The 26463-nt window shown below is 37.8% G+C and overlaps 1 protein-coding gene across 11 annotated transcripts in view; it reads left to right on the top strand.

Moving 5' to 3' along the window:
- The window catches only part of TPK1 (thiamin pyrophosphokinase 1), a 474984-nt gene that overhangs the window by 65582 nt on the left and 382939 nt on the right, over positions 1 to 26463 (top strand). For 9 of the 11 annotated variants that reach the window (XM_081342927.1, XM_081342933.1, XM_081342929.1 and 6 more), the window contains exon 3: positions 15320 to 15394. The exons of the other annotated variants lie outside the window; for them this stretch is intronic. In XM_081342927.1, the coding sequence (XP_081199053.1) occupies positions 15320 to 15394 (75 nt within the window). The remainder of the gene's footprint in view (positions 1 to 15319; positions 15395 to 26463) is intronic. 11 annotated transcript variants of the gene reach the window in all.

The following is a 26463-nucleotide window of genomic DNA, read 5'->3' on the forward strand; positions in this document are numbered from 1 at the left end:
GCGGACAAAATCGCTCAGATCCGGACCGGTCTGGACTCTGACTGGGCAGAGTCTGATGTGGAGGAATCGGACGGTCTTGAGCATGTTATCTGGACTGAGTTCGATCCTGTTTCCCCTGATGATGTGGACAGGATCATGGGGAGGCTGAGCACCACCACCTGTTTGTTGGATCCGTGCCCCTCCTGGCTAGCTTATGCGGCCTGGGAGGGGACACGAGGCTGGTTCCACGCAGTAATAACTGCTTCTTTGAAGGAGGGTGTCTTCCCTGCCACCTTGAAGGAGGCGGTGGTGAGACCCCTCCTCAAGAAGCCTGCCCTGGACCCAGCTGTTTTAAATAACTATCGTCCAGTCTCCAACCTTCGCTTTTTGGCGAAGGTTGTTGAGAGTGTGGTGGCGCATCAGCTTCCTCTGTTCCTGGAGGAAACTGATTATCTGGACCCGTACCAATCGGGTTTCAGGCCCGGATACAGCACGGAGATGGCATTGGTCGCGCTGGTGAATGATCTCTGGAGGGCTCGGGACAGGGGTTGCTCCTCTGTCCTGGTCCTATTAGATCTCTCAGCTGCTTTTGATACCATCGACCATGGTATCCTACTGCGGCGTCTCAGGGGGTTGGGAGTGGGAGGGACCGTTTTACAGTGGTTCTCCTATCTCCTGGGCCGTTCGCAGTCGGTGTTGACGGGAGGGCAGAGATCCGCCCTGAGGCCTCTCATTTGTGGAGTTCCTCAGGGGTCAGTTCTCTCGCCCCTCCTGTTCAACATCTATATGAAGCCGCTGGGTGAGATCATTCGTGGTTTCAGGGTGGGGTATCATCAGTACGCTGATGATACCCAACTTTTTCTTTCCACCCCGAACCAACCCAGCGATGCCCTCGCCGTGATGTCCTGGTGCCTGGAGGCGGTCCAGGTCTGGATGGGGAGAAACAGGCTTCGTCTCAATCCCACCAAGACTGAGTGGCTGTGCATATCGGCATCTCGGGTCAACCAGACTATTCCATCTCTAACGATGGGGGGTGAGGTGTTACCCCCCGTTGATAGGGCTCGCAACTTGGGCGTCCTCCTGGATTCACGACTCAATTTTGAAGACCATATAGGAGCCGTGACCAGGGGGGCTTTTGCCCAGGTTCGCCTGGTGTGCCAGTTGCGACCCTATCTGGACCGAGATGCCCTACGCACAGTCACTCATGCGCTCGTGACCTCCCGTTTAGACTACTGCAACGCTCTCTACATGGTGCTGCCTTGAGGACCACTTGGAGGCTTCAGCTGGTGCAGAATGCGGCCATGCGAGTTGTGATGGGGGTCTCCCGATACTCCCATGTAACACCTCTACTCCGCGAGCTGCATTGGCTTCCGGTTGCCCTCCGGGTGAGATTCAAGGTGCTGGTGATGACCTATAAAGCCCTAAATGGCTTGGGTCCGGGATATCTGAGGGAACACCTGCTGCCGGCATCAAGTTCCCTTTGTCCAGTGCGCTCCCACAGGGAGGGTCTTCTCAGGGTGCTACCGGTAAGAGATTGCCGGCGGATGACACCCAGGCATAGGGCCTTCTCAGTGGGGGCGCCTGCCCTTTGGAACCAGCTGCCAGTGGAGCTGAGGACTGCCCCCGACCTCCGTTCATTCCGCCAGGACCTGAAGACCTGGCTTTTCGAGCTCTCTGGCCCAGGCTGAGGATTAATCTTATTTTAATTGGGGTTTTATTTATACAGGGACAAATATAATTTTTTACAATTTGTTTTTAACTTTTGTATCTTGGTTTTTAATTACCCTGTAAACCGCCCTGAGTCCTTCGGGAAAGGGCGGTATATAAATGTAACAAAATAAATAAATAAATAAATAAATAAATATTGCTGTGCCAAATTCTGTCCCTGATTTTTTGTGAAATCCTTCATTTGCTGTGAAAGAGGATTTACATTTTATGCTTTTTTCATGGATAGTGAAAGAATTTTGTAAAAGAAAAAAATCACATGGGCTACATAGATGTGGAAGAGAAATGAAAAATCTTTAATCTTTTTTTAAAAAAAATATTTAAAATGGCATTTGTTTACCCATAGTAGTATGTGGTACTCCTCACATAGGTTTCCAGAATGGGAAAGCTTTCTGCAATGCAATATTTTATGACCACCTGAGGTTTCCATATGGAACCTCTCCTGCATTATTGCAGACCTGAATGGATCTGTTAATGATGTTTCATGGCCAAACATCATCTGCTGCTCATTTTTCACCATCCAGCTTACAGTATATTAATAGACAGAAAGAGAAGTGAAAAGCTTGGCAAAGTATTGCATATAGTCTGTGAGTTACAATGAGAGCATTTCGGAAATAAACCTCCATTTAGTTATCAATGACAGACACAGATACACAACTTTTATTAAAAACATTAGAAAACTAACGTTACATTACTTTTTAACATAATCGCCATTCAGATTGAGGCACTTGTCATAATGTCTTAAAAGTTTTGAAATTCCTTAGTAGGAGTTGCTCGGCACCAAATCTGGACTATGGGGTGATCAAAAACATCCCAATGGAGCTGCTTCAAAGGTTCTTGGGTGTGTCTAGCAGTATGCAGGCGAGCATTATCGTGAATCAACACCATACCGGAAGTGGTGCCATAGAAAATCCCACCAAATGTCAAGATGCCAAAGGAGTACTGCTAGTAAAGTTCATGGAGTGTGGTTCGACCATCAATTCAGAAATCTACTGTGAAACATTACTGAAACTCAGACGAGCCATCCATGGCAAATGTTCGGGCATGCTGACTTCCGATATGGTGTTGGTTCATAATAATGCTAGCAATTAGAAGCAGAGGCGCTCAGGATGGCGGTTTGAGCTGCAGAAAGCAGGAAAGCCTAGGAGAAAGCCGGGTAAAGGAGACGGCCCATTATGGCGGCCGTGAAGAAATGACAGCTGTCAAAAATAGCGGTGAGCCAGTGGGACAGCGATTCAACTAACCTGGCAGAGAAACACTCAGCAAATTCTTGTAAGTGCTCCGGATGGTGAAATCTTTCTGGAGAATTTCACAGAAGAGTAAATAAGAGGAGAGGCCCCAGACCGAAAGGAGAATTCACCTCCCCTGTCAGATAGCGGCGAGAAGGAGACAGGGAAAAAAAAAGAGATCTGACCTTAAAGCAACAGGCTCACAGGCTGTAAGGACTGGAGATCAAGGGTGGTTTCTCTTTCTGGCTCTTTCAGTAAAGCCAAGAAGGAGTTTAACAAAAAACAAAATAAACTTGAAGAATGACAGTGCGGACTGAGCTGAGAGAGCGGACATCTTGAAGAAGAACTAACGACCAATTAGTATCAAAGGAGGAAAGAGTGATACTCATAACTTAAGAAGTGAACTATTTGTTTCAAAATGTTTTTAAAACAAAAGGGATAAATGGTAATTTTTTTGAGAATTTAGACCAATAAGAATTGACTGAACATAATCTATGGTATGATTGATTTGGAGGAGACTAATTAGGTACAAAAAGTAGAATGTTTAAGGAGGGAGAGAAAATCTATTTGAATATATAATAATATTCATCACCGAACTGACTGTGAAATGTGGTTATTATTGTTAAAGAATTGAATAATATTGGTTATATTATTGAGGTAATTTAATGGTTATATTATTGTTACATGTTTCTATGTAGAAAAGTTAGGACTGTTTGGAATATAGACATTTTAAATTGATTAATATTGATTATTATGTTTTAGAAGCGTTAGTGTAATAGGTGTAATAGGTTGGATATTGTGTTAGCAACAAAATCTAGCATTGTTAAAATATAAGGCACTAGTGATTATAACCTTGGAAGAACGATAAATTCCCCAGGTGTAGTGGAGGGAAAGACAAATATTGTGTATAAGTGGGAGAGTTGGCTGACGTCATTTAGAAAGATGACAAGCATCCCAAATCTTACAAGAGTTGGGACTGGAAGAAGGCAGATGATCCAAGCCTCATCGGCGGAATTAAGCCCAGCAGGGCAAAGATCTGTAGAGGAGATGATGCTGCAGGAGAGAGCAAGCTCACTTAAAGACATACAAGCAATATTACAATCCATGCAAGAGGTTATGTTGAGAAATCATGAGGATTTAAAAAGAGAAATAGGTGAAATAAGGAATGATACTGGAGAACTTAAAGAGAGGATGGGAGCAATGGATGGAAAATTTTAATGTTTCCAACAGCAAATATTGAAAAATGAACAGAAATTATTAGAAATGGAGGATAGAATGAATAAGGAGGAAAGAAGAGTAGATTAAATGAATGAAAAAACTTTTGCAAGCAACTACAGTGTTAGAAAAAACCATCATACTGCTTGAAACTGAGAAAGCAGACCACTATTTACGTTTCCTAAACATGAAGGAAGAGAAGGGGGAGGACCTCCCAGAAATGATGACGGACTTGCTAGCAAGGGCCCTAGGGTCAGGGAAAGATGAGATGGCAAATGAGATTGATGAGATATATAGAATCCGAAAAGATAAAATGATTAAAGGATTAGAAATCAGAAAAGAGATATTTAAATTACAGGCTTATGCGGATGATTTAGTTTTTATTCTGGAAGACCCTTTAGAATCTGGAACAAGATTATTACAGGTGCTGGAAAATTATGGAGATGTTGCAGGATTAAAAATCAACAAAGAAAAAAATAAAATGCTAGTTAAAAATATGTCCAACTTACAAGAAACTGAGCTAGTAGAAAAAAATTAACATCCAGACATCTAAAAGAGTAAAGTACTTGGGGATCCAACTATCAGCAAGATGTATTACACTTAAAAGAGAAAATTATGACAAGTTAATGGACCAAATTATAGTAGACCTAGATAGATGGAAAAGCTTGCAGCTCTCTTTTATGGGAAGAATAGCGACAATATACTGCCCAAATTACTCTTTTTATTCCAATGTGTACCAATTAAATTAGGTAAGGATTTTTTTGAAAATTTAAATAGAATTACATCTAAATTTATCTAGCAAGGTAGAAAACCGAGAATCAAGTTAAAATTATTACAGGATGCAAAGGAAAGAGGAGGGCTTGGCCTCCCAGATTGGGAAAAATATTATCAAGCAGCAATAGCGGTATGGATAAAGGATTGGATACATTTAAGGAACAGAAGACTACTAGCATTAGAAGGTCATGACATGCAAATTGGGTGGCATGCTATAATGTGGGACGGAAAATATAGGGCTCATCAGTACTTTCAGAATCATCATATTAGACGGGCACTATTAGAGTGCAGAGACATCACCCTGTCAACAAAAGTGCATATAGTCAAGGCGATGGTCTTCCCAGTTGCAGTGTATGGCAGTGAAAGCTGGACCATAAGAAAGGCTGAGCGCCAAAGAATTGAAGCCTTTGAACTATGGTGCTGGAGAAGACTCCTGCGAGTCCCTTGGACTGCAAGGCGATCAAACCGGTCAGTCCTAGAGGAGATCAACCCTCACTGCTCTTTAGAAGGCCAGATCCTGAAGCTAAAACTCAAATACTTTGGCCACCTAATGAGAAGGAAGGATTCACTGGAGAAGAGCCTAATGCTGGGAAAGATTGAGGGCAAGAGAAGAAGGGGACGACAGAGAATGAGGTGGCTGGATGGAGTCACTGAAGCAGTAGGTGTGAGCTTAAATGGACTCCAGAAGATGGTAGAGGACAGGAAGGCCTGGAGGAACATTGTCCATAGGGTCGCGATGGGTCGGACACGACTTCGCAACTAACAGCAACAACAATTAGATGTGTGGATAAAAATTAAAAAAAAATAACTATATAGAAATTCCCAATTGGCTATCTATATTAGAGATTTTTATGCACCCCAAATTCATAAATCTAGGAAGTGTAATTACGTATAAAGATCTCTTTGATGAAAATGGAGACCTGAAAACAAGAAAAAGATTATCAGAAGATGTGTAGAGTTGGAATGGTGGGCATACTTACAAATACAGTCACGATACAGAAAAGATAAAAAAGAACCAGGGATAAAATTAGAGCATACACAATTAGATAAAATTCTTCTAGGAACAGAAGATCGAATGATAAAAAAGATATATCAATATTTATTAGAACAGGATCTGTTAGAAGAACAGGTAAAAGAAACAATCGAGTAAAAATTTTGGTTATAATATTGACTTAGATAATTGGCAATCACTATGGGATAGAAATAGGAGGTTAATGCTAGCCACCTCCTATAAAGAGAATTTGTACAAGATGTTTTATAGATGGCATCTTCCCCCTACAAGGTTAGTAAAAATAGATAAAAAAGTCTCACCAGTGTGCTGGAAATGCAGAAGGCTTCCAGGGACTTACTATCATACGTGGTGGGAATGTTCAGAAGCGCAAAATTTTTGGCAGTGGATAAAAAATTGGATGGAAGAAATATTACTACAAAAAATTGATTTAAAACCAGAAATCTTTCTATTAGGGATTATTAATGATAATCTCAGTAAAGCATCTCTCTACTTATTAGTACGTATCTTGCTGCACACAGCAAGACTGGCATATGCCCAAAAATGGAAAAGAAAGGAAACACCCACTGAAGAAGAAATAATAGATAAAATTTTATCCTGTGCTGAAATGGACAGGTTAACCCTAGAGATCAAAAATAAGAACAAAATGGAGTATTATGAAATTTGGCAAAATTTGTACAATTGGTTAGAGTTAAGGAGGATCGCTGAGATGACCATTGTTTGATTGGTTGATAATGTAAGGATTTCTTATTAGCATCTATATAATGGACATAACTGAAAGATATGTAAATATAACGCTGAGGACTGAATGACAGTTTACTAAAAAAATCAACAGATGTTATATGTACAGTTTGTTATACTGTACACCCTGTTATAGACTGTATTTTAGGTTTTTGTTATTTCTTTCTGTAACATAAGATAATACTAATAGTAGTGTTGTAGCTAGGGAAGTTGAATCATGTCCACCTTTGTTTTTAAATGTATATTTAATAAAATTTTCTAAAAAAATGCTTGCTCAGACACCACTAGATGCACCCAAGAACTTTTGAAGCAGTTCAGTTCTCCTTATAACCCAGATTTGGCGCTGAGCGACTACTACTAGGGAATTTCAAACCTTTTAAGACATTAATGACAAGTGCCTCAATTTGAATGGTGATTATGTCAAAAAGTAATGTAATGTTGTAGTTTTCTAATGTGTATAATAAAAGTTCTGTATCTGCAGGAGGTTTATTTCCGAATTGCCCTCATACATTCATTCGGCAACAGTTTGAAGTTGCACCCATGTTGAACAAAAAGAATTATGGCCTATGCCTAACGTTATGACTGTTGCACTATTCCTGTGGCCACATAAACAAAATTCACATAGAAGCTGGGCTGGAGATTTGGCTTTGAGCCATGAAAAGGTGGGGTGGGGACCCTGCTTTTGGCTCCCCCCTTTTTTCTCAGTGCAAATGGCCCCATAGGACCCAGGAGCATGGTGCAAAGGGATTTTGCCATCATGTTGCCTCTGTAAGCTGCTTTGTGATTTATTTATTTTTTTCATTTTTCACTATGCCAGGGGTCAGCAACCTGAAACAGTGAAAGAGCCACTCGGAACTGGTTCCCTCACAAAAGGAAAAACTGGGAGCCGCAAAAAATGTGTGCACATGTGCGTACATGCGCGCATGTGCAGAACAGGGTTTGACTGAAGAGTGGAGCCAAGGCGAGATATGCACCTACCCTGCCTATTTGAATTGATTGGTTGAACTTTTTTAGTCCCACTTTTTTTTTTTGGACTGCACGTGGCAGATGACTGGGAGCCGCAGGAGATGGCTGAAAGAGCCGCATGCGGCTCCGGAGCCACGGGTTGCAGACCTGTGCACTATGCAAAGCTACCCCAGGGCATTTGTCAGTAGCTGGAACAAGAAAACATTGGTGTCGGTCAGCTGGGTGGCAGAGGTTTTGGAGTGCAGGATGGCAAAAGTGACTGGGACTGGGATGAGGTTGGTACAGCTTCCTAGGGTGTAGCAAGCAGTCAACAATCACATGGTTCTGGAGCTGCTCACCACCCCACAAGAAAGGGTATATGACATAAGGATAGAGATTGTGGAAATAGGTGAGAGGGAGGAGTTGAAGACAATCTCTTACCTTACTGAGGCTTGGGGCTAGGAGGTACAAGCTTAGAAAGGCTTTGATTAGGGTTGATTCTTGATTAATGGCTGTAATTTTCATTTAATGATTGCAACAGGAATTGCTAGGATTGGGAGTACTAAGTGATGTGATCATGTGATATCTTGTTTTACAACTCTGAATATAAAGAAGTTGCGGGGAGGAGTATGCTAACCCAGATGTATAAATTAGATGAGAATGGCGTGCAAGATAACGAAAATGAAGCTTGCGTTTTGGACTAATTGGAGAATGTGATTAATGATGTGTAATTAAGGGAAGGAATTGTGCATGATATTGATGGGTTTAGGGGAGGAGAATTCAGATTCTGGCATCCATCCATGAGTGCTGATGTTTCGTTCTCATTATTATAAACTTTTAGAAAAACAATGCCTGAATGTTATTTGAACTGTCTCATTAATCAGAACCATGACATTTGATTTATTAGAGGGGATACTATATTATTAATTAGATAGTTTAATATGGTGGAAAATAGATAATTTTAGAAAACAGAACAAGACTATATTCAAATAGATATGTGTATTTAGAATATTAGATTTTGTTATGAAAAGGGAAAAAGGGAGAAGTTGAGATAAGGGAAACTTTGGTTGCCTAAAGCTTGGAAATTATAAATACCAAATGCTAATTTGAATATTGTTGGGAAATTAAAGCTGGGAAAAAAGCAATAACAGGACATTGCATTTAAAGATTGAATGTGAACACAATTAAGACATGTATAAACTAAATATTATTAATAAATGTAACAAAGATGTTTTTACTTAGTTAATAATAAGAACTGTATTAGCCTAATATGAGATAGTAGATATTAAGAGAAAAAGAGAGGAAATATTTGATATTGTAACTTGAGATTTATACTAAAGTTTTATGTATGGTATTGAACTATTGATTAACCCAGTTATCACATTGCTTTTTAAATACTTAATTGTAAAATTAGAAAACCTATAAAATATTATTAAAAAAATGCAGGGAATCCCACCAGAGCACAAATACTCCACAATCCACAGTGGCAAATTCTAATCCCCACCCCAGGGCATCCACAATGCCAAAACCTAATCCTCACTGCAGGCAACCACATTCCTGCACTAACCTCCTTTCCAGCTCCGTTCTCCATGTGCAGGGCAACAAAAGTTGGTGGGATTTAAAAAAAAGATCAATCCAACCTTCCAACTTCTCATGGGGAAAAAAAATCTCGCAAAGTTGGAAGGTCTGATTGAATATTTTTTTACCTGTAGTCCCACAGGCTTCTTTTGTTGCCTTGCAGCCAGTGGTGGAGAATGGAGCTGGAAAGGAGGTTAGTGAAGGGAGGCTTTGGGGAAGCAAGGGCAGATGGGGAAGGGTCTGCTCTGGCAGCCGCTGCCTCACTCCACCAGCATCAGGGCTCGGAGGCTTGTTTTCTCTGAAAAAAGCCTTTCTCAAGCCGCTTCCTGACAAAAACAAGCCTCTGGAGCGAGCATGCCTCGCTCTTTGGTTCCATTTTCACCAGGAAGGGGCTTGAGAAATGTTTTTTTTTCTGGCAAAAATGGAGCCACAGAGCAAGGCACGCTTGCTCCGGAGGCTTGTTTTCACCAGGAAAAAGCCATTTCTCAAGCTCCTTCCTGCTCTTATTGAGAGCAATCCTGTGAAAACAAGCCTCTGGAGCGAGTGCTCCTCACTCTTATTGAGAGCAATCCTGTGAAAACAAGCCTCTGGAGCTATCACGCTCCCTCTGGAGGCTTGTTATCGCCAGCAAGGGGATTGAGACATGGCTTTTTCCAGCAAAAACAGAGCCACAAAGTTAGGCACTCCATTTCTAAGCGTGTATTTCCATGCAAATGGAGCTTCTAATTTCCCCAGTGTCTCCGTCCTGGTGAAAATTGTTGCTGCAGTAGTGGAAAGGAATTGGGGGTGGGAGCAAACACCGCAAGAGTTCAGGCTCCCATTCTCTGCAAAAGAAGATTGGTGCCTGAACCCGCATGATATTACAGGCTCTCCCTCAAAGGCAGTAACCATGGCAGAGAAGAGATGGATCTTTTCAAGATAAGTGAGTCTGACGCAGCAGGAAGGGAGGGGGAAGCATGGGTAGCTTAGTGTGTGGGGGAGGCCTTGGGGCCCTATTCCATCAGTAGCCCCCCCCATGGCCTTTACCACCCTGAGATGCCTCATCTGCACTTAATGAGCCACATGCGTCTTAACGAGCAAGGGAGCAGGCTCCATTACACTCATAACTCGAGAACTATCTGTATAATATTTAATCTGCTATTTTCTCATCAACAACAAAGATAAGGGACATCCTTGTCTCATACCCTTTTAAATTTCACACATTTTAGTTATGTTTCCATTAAAATAATCATTTTAACCCCTTGAATAAATTTCTCCCTGAAGTTCATATTTTCCAGGTCTTTAAACATGAAGATCCAATTTAAATTGTCATATGCGTTCTTTGCATCCAAAAATATTAGAGTTGCTTCCCTTGTTATTATGTATTGTAAGTATTCAATAACATCCTGAACAATTGTAACATTGTCTCTTAGTTGTATTTTTGCAAAAAAGCTTCAAGCCTTCTACCAGTATTGCAATAAAAACTTTATAATCATTAATTAGTAATAAAATTGGTCTTTTATTTTTTATCCTGAAGGCATCTTGTCCCTCCTTTGGTAATAGCACAATGTTAGCTTCTTTCTAAGTTTGAGGCATCTTTGCTCCCTGTAGTATTGTTGTTAACTGTGAAGTCATGTCCGACCCATCGTGATCCCATGGACAACGTTCCTCCAGGCCTTCCTGTCCTCTACCATCTTCTGGAGACCATTTAAGCTCACACCTACTGCTTTAGTGACTCCATCCAGCCACCTCATTCTCTGTCATCCCCTTCTTCTCTTGCCCTCAGTCTTTCCCAGCATTAGGCTCTTCTCCAGTGAGTCCTTCCTTCTCATTAGATGGCCAAAGTATTTGAGCTTCAACTTCATGATCTGGTCTTCTAAAGAGCAGTCAGGGTTGATCTCCTCTAGGCCTGACCGGTTTAATCACCTTGCAGTCCAAGGGACTTGCAGAAGTCTTCTCCAGCACTATAGTTCAAAGGCCTCGATTCTTTGGAGCTCAGCCTTTCTTATGGTCCAACTTTCACTGCCATACATTGCAACTGGGAAGACCATAGCCTTGACTATACGCACTTTTGTTGACAGGGTGATATCTCTGCTTTTTAGTGTGCTGTCTAGATTTGCCATTGCTTTCCTCCCCAGGAGCAAGTGTCTTTTAATTTCTTGGCTACAGTCCCCATCTGCAGTGATCTTGGAGCCCAGGAAAATAAAATCTGTCACTACCTCCATTTCTTCCCCATCTATTTGCCAGGAATTGAGAGGGCCGGATGCCATGATCTTGGTTTTCTTAATGTTAAGTTTCAACCCAACTTTTGCACTCTCCCTGTAGTATACCATTCATTATATCTTTTAATGGCTGTAGGAGTTGGTCCTCAATATTTATAATATTGACGTGATATCATTTGGGCCTGGGACTTTACCTGTTTCATTTTTTAATAGCTTCTTATATTTCAAAGATAGCACCGGTTCATTCATAACTTGTTGCTGAACTTGTGAGAATTTTGGTAAATGTTGTTTTTGTAAATTATCATCTATTTTTGTCTGTGTCCAGTTCCTGTTTTTTGTAATGGTCAAAGAACTTTGGGTATATTATAATTCTTGAACAATGGGAAATATATGGATGAAGAGTTTAAAATGTATGTTAAATTATAATTTGAAAGAAAATGTTTATAAAATGATGTAACATTGGTATTTATCACCAGATAAATTATAAAAAATGTATAAATGTATTTCAAATATATGTTGGAAATGTAAATGTGAGGAAAGAACTTTTTATTATTTTTGGTGGATCTATGGCAACCAAAAAGTACTGGGATAAGATTAATATTTTAATACTGAAGATTTTTAGGATTCTTAAAGTGAATATAAAAATTAAACCAGAGACTTTTAGGGTTAATGGACAAATATATTGAAAAAATCGGGTCTTTTTGTTATATATGTTGACAGCAGCAAGAATGCTTTATACACAAAAATGGAAAGGTACATTAATTTCCATTAATGGGAATACATTAATTGGTTGGAAAAACTGATTGAATTAGCAGAGATGGTTATATAGACTGCATTAATCAAAGAAAAGAACACATCCAACTTTACTTATTTGAAAAACATTTCTGGATGTACTTGAGGTGGAATAAAATGAAACTTTGATTTTGGGGTTTGTTGATGAGATATCTTTATTGTTCTAGAAATGACTAGTATATATTAGCATTTAAAAATAAAAAGTTGAGGCTGTAATATTCTATTCTACTGCACTGAAAAGAGCTGGAAGTCAATGCTTTTCTCCCCCCCCCTTTCCCCTACACTTTTTTCCCTTTCCTTTTTTCCTTCCTCATTTTCCCATTAATTTCATTTTCTTTTGTATTTTATATCCTAATAAACTTAATAAAAATGTAAATGTTAAGGAAAGAAGAAAGAAGCAGTTCATATGCTAAGAGAAAAAAGCAGGTGGAAAATCCATCCATTAAACTTAGTATATTTAAAGTCTGAAATTAGCTACTTTGCTTTAGCCCATTTGCAAATTTCTTTCAGTCCCACAGTGGATGCTTGACCCTATAATTTGAGAATTGACTAAAAGCTTTACCATTTGGAAGGAGCAAACTGAATAGCTCTTCAGATGCTTTTGAATTAGAATTTTAACTTCCAATATTAAATTAAAGTAGAAACATTCAACAAAACTTCAAGCACACTATGATTTATAATGAAAAAGAATCATATTTGAAATTTTAAAAATAAATAAATCAAGTTAGTACTTGGACTTCAACTACCAGTTGACTATAACTCAGTAATAGAGTCCAGACTATGTAGTATAATGGTTCACTTATTAGACTAAAATTGGAAACATTCAGGTTTAAACTGGGTTTCAGGCATGGGTACCCACTTTTTCAATCTGTTACTCTGTCAGCCAAACATACTTTGCCGGATTCTTAAGATAAAATGAAAGGAGAATAAGATCCTTGATCTACTAGCTTCTCATACTGATGATTACGATGAAAATGCCTTTAGTTTCAAAGTATTTTTAGAAAATATGCCAAAATGAAGGGTGATTTTTGAGAGAATTAAGATATTTGATGGAAGTAGTTTCAGGAATTTTGGAATGCTGAACTGTCATTCAGTAACTTACAGAGCAGATTTAAAGGTTTATACTTAAATGTTTTATAGTATTCAGTAATGTTTATTCTAAAAAAATCATAACATTATAGAGTTAGTCCTTGAGATATATTCATTATGGTCACATGTTGCAATGGCTATTAAAAGAAGCATCTCACTTAATGATCTCCCCATCCCTGTTCTCCGAATGAATTGTTAAAACAAATGTGGTGGTCATTACATGCCTCAGGTGGAGAAGGCTCTTGGAGACCTAGTACAGGCCAGCCCAACTATCCCGACTCTCTCCCTACTCCTGAGATACCTCGTGCTATGCTTTCTGCCTCTTCTGGGTCCCCAAGCTTTAGGCCCGATTCCACCCCATCAGACTAAATAGTGTCCTCATTACCTATCTTTTCAAAAACTCTGAGGTCTTCCAGAGTGCTGGAATGGATTATTTTATCCACAGTCATGTGGCACAATTCCAGAAGCTGTAATATTTATATCTACCAGAATGCAATTTGGCCATTGATATAATGGCAGCTACTTCTGGAATCGCTCATGCTGCCAAGGAAAACATGATCCATTCTGTTTAAATAACATAGTCTACCTCTGCGCCCCAAAGGGCTGTGCAGACTAGGTTAACGAAGCAAAATGGTTGCTTTGTTTCTTAGCCACATGGTGCAATTCCTGAAGCAGATGCCATGTTTCCAGTGACCAAATTACATATCTTCTATAATCACTGCTTTCACAATTGTATCATGCAGCCAAGGGACAAACCACAGGCAGCCATTAGGGGATGGAAATACTTGTAGGGATCTAATGTGGAGGGAGTGTAAATGAAGTCTCAGAGTAGGGAAAGCATTGTGCACAAAACTAAGTCAGGAAGACTTAGGCCTGCTTTGTGCCCTGCTTTATCCCAGAAGTCTTGGGTCTGTTTCTCCCTCTGACGAGTCCTGAAGGATTGGACCACCTTTTCTCCCCCTGAGTCCCTTAGGGCTGGGGCCTGCTTCTCATTTCATAGGATCCCTTAAATCTTGGGTCTGCATCCTGCCCTTCCAGACGCAAACCTCTGGGACCTGTTTGGGTGAGAAACAGGCCTCCAGGGTTATGGCAGCTTTTCACACACTGGTAAACCCAGTAGACTGCTGAGATGGGGTGGGGGGAATATAGGTGGGTGGAGTCCCTGATACTGGTTATAAGGGCAGGAGGACTGCAAAGCACCCAATTTTTCAACAGGTGACCAGGGTGCTGCTACAGGTGAACTTGGTAGAATCTTCTTTATGGTTTTCTACTTATAGTATGCTCTTTCCTTCCCTATAATTAGTCAGGTAGAGAAGAAATAAAGGAGTCTCAATTAATTTGAGAGAGTTGTAAAGCTGGATTTTCAACCAGGTCAAGCATTATCACATGAGATCATGAATCTTTGGGAAGGGGCTAGCAGTCAGCTGGGCTTATAATAATGCTGGTTTAGGCATAAAATTGTTGCAGTGCATATCTTGCTTTTTTGTAGTGCAATGCCCTATTTTAATTTCCTGTAATACTTTGGAACATTATAAAAATGCAAATGAAAGAACCTCATGCATAGTTGCATAGATATTGCAACATGCTAATACTATCTACATTTGTGGTGAATACAGCATTCTACCATGCTTTTATTTTATGCCAGCCAATGGCTCTGATGATGTCTCTTATTAAGGACATCATGAAAGAAACTGGTCTGAAAGGTTTGACTAATCTGCTCTATAAGATTTAGTCTAACATCTCATTTTACTGTAACTGTGAAACCTGTAATTCTATGGCTAATATACTTTCTAATTATATTAATTGATTCCATGTACTACATTAATACAAGTGTCATATGTCCCTATCACAGTTTTTAAAACATATCCAAAAGACTTTTTTGCTTTCTAATCATCATGCAATTTGATGTAAAGTTTGCCCATTTCTCCAGAAATAATACAGTAATGTGATATTTCTAAGGTAGTTTAGTTTTATGTTGAGAGGAAAGAAATTGTAGAATTGTAAATCCTGAAAACAATTTGTCAATATTAACTCTCTTTCAGGTAACCTAAAGTTTTGCCTTCTGATTCTTAATCAGCCTTTGAATAAAGACCATTTTTATCATTTATGGAATAAAGGTAAGAATTAATGTATGCATTTTTCTTTGCCTTTGCTGTCTGGATTCATGGAAAGTCTTTTAGCAAATTTTCAGAGCGTGGGAAATCAGAAATCAAAATCCAGTCATTGACAAATAGTGTAAAATTTTAGCACAGATATAGCAATAGAACTTGTCTTAGAAAAATGTGCTACAGTAGCAATAAATAAATAAATAAATAAAATCAGAGTAAATTACAAGCAATAATGGAATTGATGCACACGCCATCAGGCGCTATCAGGATGAAGCCTACAAGTATTTGGGCATTTTACACTTTGGACAACATTAATCATGGAAAAGTTAAAATTTAATAAGTAAAGAATACATTCAAAGAGTCAGAAAATTGCTAGAGGCAAAATTGAACAGTAGAAACTCCATCAAAGACATGGGTAATATCTGTGATACAATATACTCATGGAATTTTTAATTGGACACAAGCTTAACTCAACAGTTTGAACCAAAAACCAAGAAAACTGATGACTATTCACTATTCATTACATCCTTGTAGTGTTGTGGAAAAGTTCCATTAGTCAATTGCAAAAGGCCACACTTCCTGGATCTGCACATACACAGTACCGATAATTTATAACATCCTCAGTTCTAGGGAAGATTTTGAAGCTTATGAAGGCCAACTGATACCAGCTGAAGAACTGGTATCTGTGTCTTCACAATGTTGTGAAGACAATGCAATAGAGAGTGAAGAAGCTAAAGTGCTTTGGAACTTTAGAATTCAAACTGACAGTCACCTGTCATATAATATCCCAGACTTAACAATTGTTGATAGGAGAGATAAAAAAAAAAGTTTGGATAGTGGAGATTGCAATACAGCAGAAGAGAAGATAAAGAACTGGAGAAAATAATAAAATATGAAGTTTTGCAAACAGATGTAGAAAGTCTGTGAATACAAATGTCAAAACCAGTCTAAACATCTGGATGACTGCAATCAATCATAATAATAAATATATATTTGAAAACGAGTACATCAGGAAAAAAGATGGAATTTTCTATCAAGTAGCTTTCTATACTGAGCAATGTTTTGGTATAGAGTAGGTAACTTTCAGTCCCAGAAGTCCTATGTACATTATAAATCACTACAACTAACAGCTTTATGACTTCAGGCAAAAATAGTCAAGATAAATCTTTCTCTTTTTCTAGTAAACCAATGAAGCAAATGCTGAATTTCATGTGTCAGTTCTCACTCAGCAATATGGTAAATACACTTATGTGGGAAAGAGAGTCAGCAATATTTGCCAGTTAAGTTTGTAATAAATTTTAATTCATCCATGTTGCAAGTATATTATGAGAGTATCTGTTTCAGAAAGTTACCAAGAAAGTTGGCTGGTTTAATTACATTTTTTAAAAGTTGGTAACCTTTTATCATCAACACTGGGAATTACTTTTTTTCTTCCTTCAGTTGTGGATCTGTGCAATTTGAATAAGCACTATAGAAATGGTGCCCTTACAGATATATAAATCACGAGAGGTTTGAAGTTATTTCCATGGGAAATTCAATGCTGGATATAAATTCTTACATTCAAGCTTCTTATATTATCTGTAAGCTGAGCCGAAAACCTATTTCCAACACTCATTTACTGCATTTCCAATAGCCAGAAAAATTGAAAGTGAGGCAAATTAGGATTTCTGGTGTGATTAGACAACAATAACAAAAGCTAACATTGCAAGATTCATTTGTTAGAGCTATTTATAAAGTTGATGTATTGCAGTTTTATTAATCCGAAACATGTACATTTGCCTTAAGAAATCCTGTGGAATTAAAAAAGCTGCATAAACTGAACTGTAAAAGTGTCATGCGATGTCTACTTCAAAGGTTACTGTAGCTATGAATTTATTAAGTTACGGCAGATGTTACCATGTAGCATTCTTGGTATGAGGGCTAGAAGGACTATCAGGAATCTGAGAGCAGACAGGCTGGTTACATTAATGATGCATAGATGTCAACTGCCTGTCTTGATAGGATAGACAAGCAGGAAAAAGAAGAGTTAAAATCTGAACTCAATGTTGCATGTCCTCCCTCCCTCCCTCTTTCCTTCCCATATATTTTCATCTGGTTTTCTGTTATACCTATATCGTCAAATCTCTCCCTGCTACCCTTTGACCCAAGAGTCATGCAGATACTGTGAAGTCCCTACTTTAAAAGAAACAAAGAACTTAAATATGATTTCTTGCTGTCATTTTACTTTCTTCATGCTAGGACACTATGGAATATTGAAGTAGTACTTAAATGTTTTCTTTCAGTATTGCTCAGATATTGTTGCCTAACATCCCTAGGTCAGTCCCAGGAGCCAATTGAAATTGAGTTTCATCATTATTAGATGGCATAAAGGTTGCTATCTCTGTCATCTTTACCACTTGCAATATGAAGATCATGATGCTACTTATATTCTGTTTATAAATGCTTGGCTTCTATTATATGATATGTAGCATTTAAGATTCACAGAGATAAAACTCATAACATGTTAACATTAGTGTTGTTGTTAGCTGCGAAGTCATGTCCGACCCATCGCGACCCCATGGACAATGTTCCTCCAGGCCTTCCTGTCCTCTAACATCTTCTGGAGTCCATTTAAACTCACACCTACTGCTTCAGTGACTCCATCCAGCCACCTCATTCTCTTTCATCCCCTTCTTCTCTTGCCCTCAACCTTTCCCAGCATTAGGCTCTTCTCCAGTGAGTCCTTCCTTCTCATTAGGTGGCCAAAGTATTTGAGTTTCAACTTCAGGATCTGGCCTTCTAAGGAGCAGTCAGGGTTGATCTCTTCTAGGCCTGACCGGTTTGATCACCTTGCAGTCCAAGGGACTCGCAGGAGTCTTCTCTAGCACCATAGTTCAAAGGTCCAACTTTCACAGCCATACATTGCAACTGGGAAGACCATAGCCTTGACTATACGCACTTTTGTTGACAGGGTGATGTCTCTGCTTTTTAGTGTGCTGTCTAGATTTGGCGTGGCTTTCCTCCCCAGGAGCAAGCGTCTTTTAATTTCGTGGCTGCAGTCCTCATCTGTGGTGATCTTGGAGCCCAGGAAAATAAAATCTGTCACTACCTCCATTTCTTCCCCATCTATTTCCCAGGAATTGAGAGGGCTGGATGCCATGATCTAATGTTAAGTTTCAACCCAACTTTTGTACTCTCCTTCTTCACCCGCAACAAGAGGCTCTTTAGTTCTTCTTCACTTTCTGCCATTAGAGTGGTATCATCTGCATATCTTAGGTTGTTGATATTTCTCCCGGCAATCTTAATTCCAACTTTTGATTCATCTAGCCCTGCCTTTCTCACAATGTGTTCTGCATATAGGTTAAATAGGCAGGGCAACAGCATATAGCGTTGCTGGACTCCTTTCCCAATTTTGAACCAATCAGTGATTCCGTGTCCAGTTCTGACTGTTGTTTCTCGACCCACATATAGATTTCTCAAGAGACAAATAAGATGGTCTGATACTCCCATTTCTTTAAGAACTTGCCACAATTTGTTGTGATCCACAAAATCAAAGGCTTTAGCATAGTCAATGAAGCAGAAGTAGATGTTTTTCTGGAACTCCCTAGCTTTCTCCATGATCCAGCGTATGTTGGCAATTTGATCTCTAGTTCCTCTGCCTCTTCGAAATCCTGCCTGTACTTCTGGTAGTTCTCGATCCACATACTGCTGGAGTCTAGCTTGTAGGATTTTAAGCATAACTTTACTAGCATGTGAAATAAGTGCAATGGTGCGATAGTTTGAACATTCTTTGGCACTTCCTTTCTTTGGAATTGGAATGTAAACTGATCTTTTCCAATCCTGTGGCCACTGTTGAGTTTTCCAAATTTGCTGGCAAATTGAATGTAGCACTTTTACTGCATCGTCTTTTAAGATTTTGAATAGCTCAGCTGGAATACTGTCACCTCCACTACCTTTGTTGTTGCTCAGCTTTTCTATAGTAACATTAGTATAGTAACATAAATACCATTATAATAATTATTATATCATTAACTGTTGCAAATTAAACACATTGCTATGGAATGGTACTTTTCTAAAATTGGGCCTTAGGAGATAGTAAGATTTTTGAATCTTGCATCAAATCAAACTGGTGTTCTGGAAAACTTGATGAAATACAGAAATTAAATATCTGGTCTAGGAGGTCCTGGAAGGAATCTCTGTCATTATGTAACATTATGTCTTGTGTCATGCACTGGAGAGAATATGGGAATTTGAATCCGATATTTCTGGAAGATTCTTAACTCCTCCATAATATTTCAAGCTTATAAAGCTTAAAAGACCAGCAGGCTTGGGCATATTTACTTTAAAAATATCCCACTGCAATGAGTGGAATTGTACACAAATTAGTATACAATAAATGAGTGCTTGACAGTTACAAAAAGGCCTGCTTTCATTGTCTTATCATTCTGCAGAAGCAGATGCTGTTTGCAGCAAAGTATTACTCCTACTTTCAATAGGAGTAATAAAGTTAGCTAAATCAATGTGGCTGTGGGAGTCAATAAATTACATGAAAATTGAAACTATTTTTTTCATGTTTAATTTTATTGCTGAAATGGTTTCATCAATTTCTGAGATAAATTGTTAATAACAAAAAAGCAAAAGGAGCAAAATGCATAAATACATTATAAAAATATATAACATTTAAAATAAGTGAAAAAATTACAACAGAAAAAAATGAAATATAGGATATAATATATTGATAGAACAGTATCAGTTTTTACCCTGATTAATTGTGATTTTCTTGTTTTATTTGCTGGTCTATGATTAAATAAAAAATGATTGATTATCCATACAAAGTCTATATTTATAGGCAATCCCCTCACAGATAGCAAGATTAATCAGGTCTTCAATAAATTGAATGAATGGAGCTTTACATTTATCTTTCCAATGTAGCAGTATCAGATACATTTTAATGCCAGAATTATGGCTACTGGATTTGAGTTGCAAAAATATAGATGATCAGTAGACAGCACTAGAAGATTTCCTACCTCCAGAATTCTTTAAGACTCATATTGATTGGTGGGCCCCATTGTTAGCAGGGTTTTCACTCATATAAACAATATAGGTTGCATTCCAGTAGAATGGAAAGTCATCATTAAAGTCCCCTTATATAAAAAGGGGTGAACAAAGGTGACCCAAAAAAGTGTAGAACTATAGACCTTATTGGAATTGTGACTAAAATATGTTCTAAGCACAATAGAAGACTGAGTAATAGAAAGAAGTATCTTAGTGGAGGAACAAGTTAAAATAAGACCAGACTGCTCCAGAATAGACAATTGTTTTACTTTATACTAGGTCACAACAAAGCAACTAACAAATGACAAGAAATTTACTGCATTTGTAGATCTCAATGAGGCTTTTGATACTATAAATAGAAATATGGAAGAAATTGGGCTTCCGGTTTGCCTACAGCTGTAAAATGGATGTCTAGAGGACGGCTCCCGTCTTCCACGTCCAGATTCGCATCGCTGGGGGGGTCCTAGAGGGACCAAAGAGTCGCCCTGGAGGGGTGTCCAGACAGAAGGGGCTTTTGCAGAAATGCGGGGGGGGCAGCAACCCCCTCATTAGTGCCTGCATTTCCTTTGTACTGGCGGACGAAAGACTGACCATAGGAATATGGCCAGCTCCTAAGCTACAGACAACCGAAGTCAAAGCTAACATCAGGCAACATGAAGCAGTGTGGAAGAGATGAGGGTAAGATTCCTCTCTTGTACCTCAATCATCTTTTTTTCACCTAATTAAGCTGCTAAGTACTTTCCCCCCTGTGAAGAGGGAGGGGGAATTTAACCCTCCCCTCGGAAGGCAGTGAACAAATTCAGGGTGGTTTTTTTTGGAAACAAAACATTTAAGGAACAAATAACAAAAGAAAAGGACTCTTAAAGTACTTGGAGGACACCCATTGGCTTAATTTGAAATTGCAATTCTGATTTTCTCTTTAAAGAAAAAAAAAACAAAAACAAAAACCCAAGATAAAGAATAACCTTGAACATCAGGTGTGAAAGTCTACAATGGAAGATTTTCAAAAACAAATTCATGCTCTGTGGGAAATATCCTACCAAACTTATCAGCTTCTTTCTACAGCTGGTGATGAAATAAGAGCTTTTGGAAAAGAGTTAGAAAGTATCTCGATAAAACTAACCCAAACTCAGACTGTGATTACAACTAATATTTTATTGGGACAGGACTCAATAGAAGAAATTGAACAATTAAATACATTGGCAGAAGAATTAAATAGTCAACAAATACAGGTTTCTGAAGATGGTGATGAAGAAAATATGGAAGGATGATTACTTGGACCAGGACAATTGTATCAAGAGGTGAAAATAATAAGATTTGGCGCTATTGGCAGATTCTTTAACTCTTCAAAGGTGAAGATTGGAGGTCCACTTCAACATGATACAGTAATACAAAAATGCTTTGATGAACTGGAGGCAAAGAAGCGTAAAATGACATGGCAAAGGAAGAAAGCAAAAATAAGATTGAAGAAATATGAACATTTTTAAGAGGCCTGAAATAGATAATATTAAAATAGACAGGATAGTACTGGGATTATGAGAATGATTTGATGAGTAGATAAAAATATTGACCACTTAACAAAAATAATAATAAAGATAAAAAACAAAATACAAATGAATGAATATTAACATTGAAATATTGAGTTTTTTTTTAAATGATATGGGTTAAGATGTATATATGCTAAGAATGATAGAATGTAGCTAGTATATTTGGATGCAGAGATATGAAGGATGTATTGAATGTTAAAATGGAACAAATTTTGGTTAAGGCTTAATATGTGGAAACTATAAATGAGAAACAAGAATATTTTATTGTCCTCCTCTTTTCTTTTTCCTCTTTCTTTCTTTCTTTCTTTCTTTCTTTCTTTCTTTCTTTCTTTCTTTCTTTCTTTCTTTCTTTCTTTCTTTCTTTCTTTTTTTTCTCCTTGCGATTTGTATTTTAATGACTGCTATTTTAAATATAGTAACATTGATATAGATATGGAAATGAGATAAATGAGAACTGGATTACAGTATTAAGTATGGAAGAGAATTGTATAAAGGAAAAAGGTTAGTAATATGAAATCGGAATCTTAAACGTTTTAATTTTAATATTAATACAAAATTAAAGCTAGAAAAAATAGATAAGGTGTTTGATGTTTTAAAGATGGAATGTTAAAATATGAAATATATTAAAAGATCGATGGATATACATTCAAAAAATAAAATAAACTATTAAGTGATTGATGGATAGCAATAAAAATATGTTAACTTAGATAAGAGATAATATATATCGAAGAAAAAAGAGGAAGTATTGGCTATAATAATGTGGAGATTTGTAATAATATGTATCTGTCTGAAAATTGAACTATTGTAACTCGGACACCACGTTGCTTTCTAAAGATATTATTGTAAATATTGAAAAACTAATAAAATATTATAAAAAAAAAGAAATATTGAAGAAATTGGCCAAATAAATATGGAACCCAGACTCTTAGTTTTTCTCACAGAAGGCCCTCAACTGAGTTAAGGCCCTCTACTCATCCAAAAGTCCATATAGGTGTAAATTTTACAGACAGGGTTGTATTCTAGCCTTAGTGCTTTTCAATCTTTATGCCAGGGATATATGCCAAAGATCCACAGATTCTCTTATGCTAAGTATTTAATTAAAGCTGTTGAATATGATGCATCAAATAAATTGGGGTATCCTGCAAGGAAGATTTACTTATCTGATTGCTGAGTTTTTGTATTATCACATATGTATTTTATCACTATATTACTCTCCATCTAGTTTCATCCTGGAATCAGTTTTATTTTTCTTTAATCTTTTTGATAAGGTCATAAGACTAGTCAATAAATAAACTGTTCTATTTTCTACTCCCTAGCCTAGGGGCAATGTAACAGTATTTATGAATGACCATGGGATATCGGGCAAAGAGATGCTAGCTGGGGATTGGTTATACTGTATAAGAGACAGTATAGCCTACAGGTGTAAAATGGGCAGGGCAAGAGGTTTCGGCTGTAAAGGTGATGGTGATAGTGGTGGAATTCTGTTTCAGTTTCTATTTCATACATGCAAGTTTTGTTAATTTAGCTTTACATATAATTTGTTTATCTAGTTGTGTTTCCTTTCTGGGCTACCTATTAAGATTGCAAGGAATTGAAAGCATGTTTTCAATCTGTACAGGTTTTTTTTATTTAAACTTGACTTTTTCAAATGTTAATATGAAATGCAATTTGGCTCAGTATGCATATGATTCTAACTCAAAATATTTAAGATAGTTAAAAAGATAGTTAATTAATGTTTAATGGATCTTAATACAAGAGCAGTAGGAGTATAGTTAGCTCATTAAGATTTTGGAGGATTGTTTTATATTTCATAGATTTCTCTGCAAGTGGGAACTTAGAAATAATAGAGCTCTATTAGGCAAAGTGTTTTGATCAGAGACATTGCATTCAGATCATCTCTATCTTAATTGTTACTTCTGCACTGGGACTTTATTAATAACATCCACAAAAATCTTTTAACATTTCAGAAACAGAATATGCTGAATTCCTGGAAAAAGAATGTTGATTGCATAAATAATAAGAAATTAGTCTTCTGTGTTATTTTAAAATGAAGGGAAATGAATAATATTTCAGTATGATCCTTTTAGGTTCTGACCTTAAGTTCTTAATAATTGAACAATTGCAGTGGAGAATTGCTTTGATGTATTTGAGAAAAAAACTTAATGGATCATGATAGCAAAGGCAGAAATTTTAAAAAGGAAAACTATTATGATTCCTTTAATCATTTAATCAATCCCATTAGAGCAGGGATGTCAAACTGCCGGCCCGCAAACCGGTTGCATCATGCGGTTCCATTAAAATTTAGAATCATGGGAATAATTTGTCTACGAGTACACCCCACTTCTTTTCCTCTCTCATTTTGCATAAAATAAAATATTCCTCTTTTAAACTATATTTATAAAATTTAGGTATTACAACTGCATTGGGTCAAATTGTTGCAATTAACTAATACATTAACAATTTCGTTGTCCAAATATTTCACTTTAATTGATATAAATTGTTTTCAAAGTTATTTGTCTCCTTTTGTTCTGATTCTACAAGACTTTAATGAATATATTTAAACTTGATTAGATGTCTCAAAATTTATGATGAGTCTTCTTACAATTCTTCTTACAGTTTTGATAAGTTATGTTGGCACAGAGATTCTCCATGTCACTGGTGTTTTGTCTCTTGTGAGATGTTTTCAGATTTCATGGATCTTGTATGACATTCACTATTCAGATCCACCTTTTAGTATTTTCAGTATTGTATATTTCATTTCTATTATTCCTTCAACTACTTTTTCAAAGGCTTCATTCTGTAGCCAAAATGTAATATAATAATGCAGTGTTCCTTCCCACCATGAACACTGAAACATCCTCTTTGATATTTATATGGCTGCATCTAGGTGCACCTGTGTCTATCTGTCTTCTACTTGTTAATTTATTCTTGTCTTTAAGAAAAACTAAACATATCTGAGTTTGTATTATTGCTAATTATGTCCTCATAGTTTTATTTTTATCTTTATAACCCTTTTAAAAATGGATTGCTGTTTTATAAATATCTTAATATGTTGTCAACCTTACAATGTTTAGAGACCCAATTGTTTTATAATTTTAGTTCTTATAAAAAAGAGCTTGATTACATAATTTTAACCAGGCTATAATAGTTGTGACTTTGTTGAACCCTATGAATATTTTTTGTTTCCATGCAGCTCAAGATAACCTTAAGTGAATTTTAATTTAGTTTAATTTTTTTGGGGGGGGGGAACAACTGACCTCTGAACATGAAAAGATCTGTTAAACTGGGTGTCTCTTCTACAGTGTTGTTGGACTTTGGGCAAAGTATAGAGAATTTCCCATTTTACCTAAGTAATTTCAGTGAAGACTGGGTTGACAGATAAACAATGCAAGATATATTGATGATAACTGGAACTGTTTTTTGTCATCTTAGAGGATAATTTAGTAGCTTCCATTCATCACATATATGAATTCAAAATTATAAACATTCCTACCAAACTCAATCTCACTACTTGTAATACTTTCTGATTTTATACAGATGATGATGATAATAATAATAATAATGATGATGATGATGATGATGATGATGATGATGATGATGATGATGAATGATGTTGGAAGGGACCTTGGAGGTCATCTAGTCCAACCTCCTGCTCAGGCAGAAAACCCTATACCATTTCAGACAAATGGCTGTCCAGTCTCTTCTTAAAAAATTCCAGTGTTGGAGCATTCACCACTTCTGGAGGCAGGTTGTTCCACTGGTTAATTTTTCTAATGTCAGGAAGTTTCCCCTTAGTTCTAGGTTGCTTTTCTCCTTGACTAGTTTCCATCTGTTGCTTCTTGACCTGCTTTCAGATCATTTGGAGAATAGCTTGACTCCCTCTTCCTTGTGGCAGCCCCTGAGATATTGGAACACTGCTATCATGTCACCCCTTGCTCTTCTCTTCATTAAACTACACATACCGATTTCCAGCAACCGTTCTTTATATGTTTTAGCCTCTAGTCCCCTAATCATCTTTGTTGCTGTTCTCTGTACTCTTTCTAGAGTCTCAACATCTTTTTTACATCGTGGTGACCAAAACTGGATGCAGTATTCCAGGTGTGGCCTAACCAAGACATTGTAAAGTGGTATTAATACTTCACGTGATCTTGATTCTATCCCTCTGTTAATGCAGCCTAGCACTGTGTTGTTTTTTTTTGGCAGCTGCAGCACACTGCTTGCTCATATTTAAGTGATTGTCCACGAGGACTCCAAAATCCCTCTTACAGTAACTACTATCGAGCAAGGTACCACCTATACCACAGGTTGTCAACCCGCGGCTCCGGAGCCACATGCGGCTCTTTAAGCTGACTCCTGCAGCTCCCAGTCGCCCGGTGCGTGGGCACCTCTCCGAACGGAGAGTGGCGCCGCCCATTTGGAGAGGTGCGCATACACCTCTCCGAACGGGCGGAGGTGTGCGCGCACCTCTCCAAACGGGCAGTGCGCCACCCGTTTGGA

The sequence above is a fragment of the Vipera berus genome, assembly GCF_964194415.1.
Source record: "Vipera berus genome assembly, chromosome: Z".
NCBI lineage: Eukaryota > Metazoa > Chordata > Lepidosauria > Squamata > Viperidae > Vipera > Vipera berus.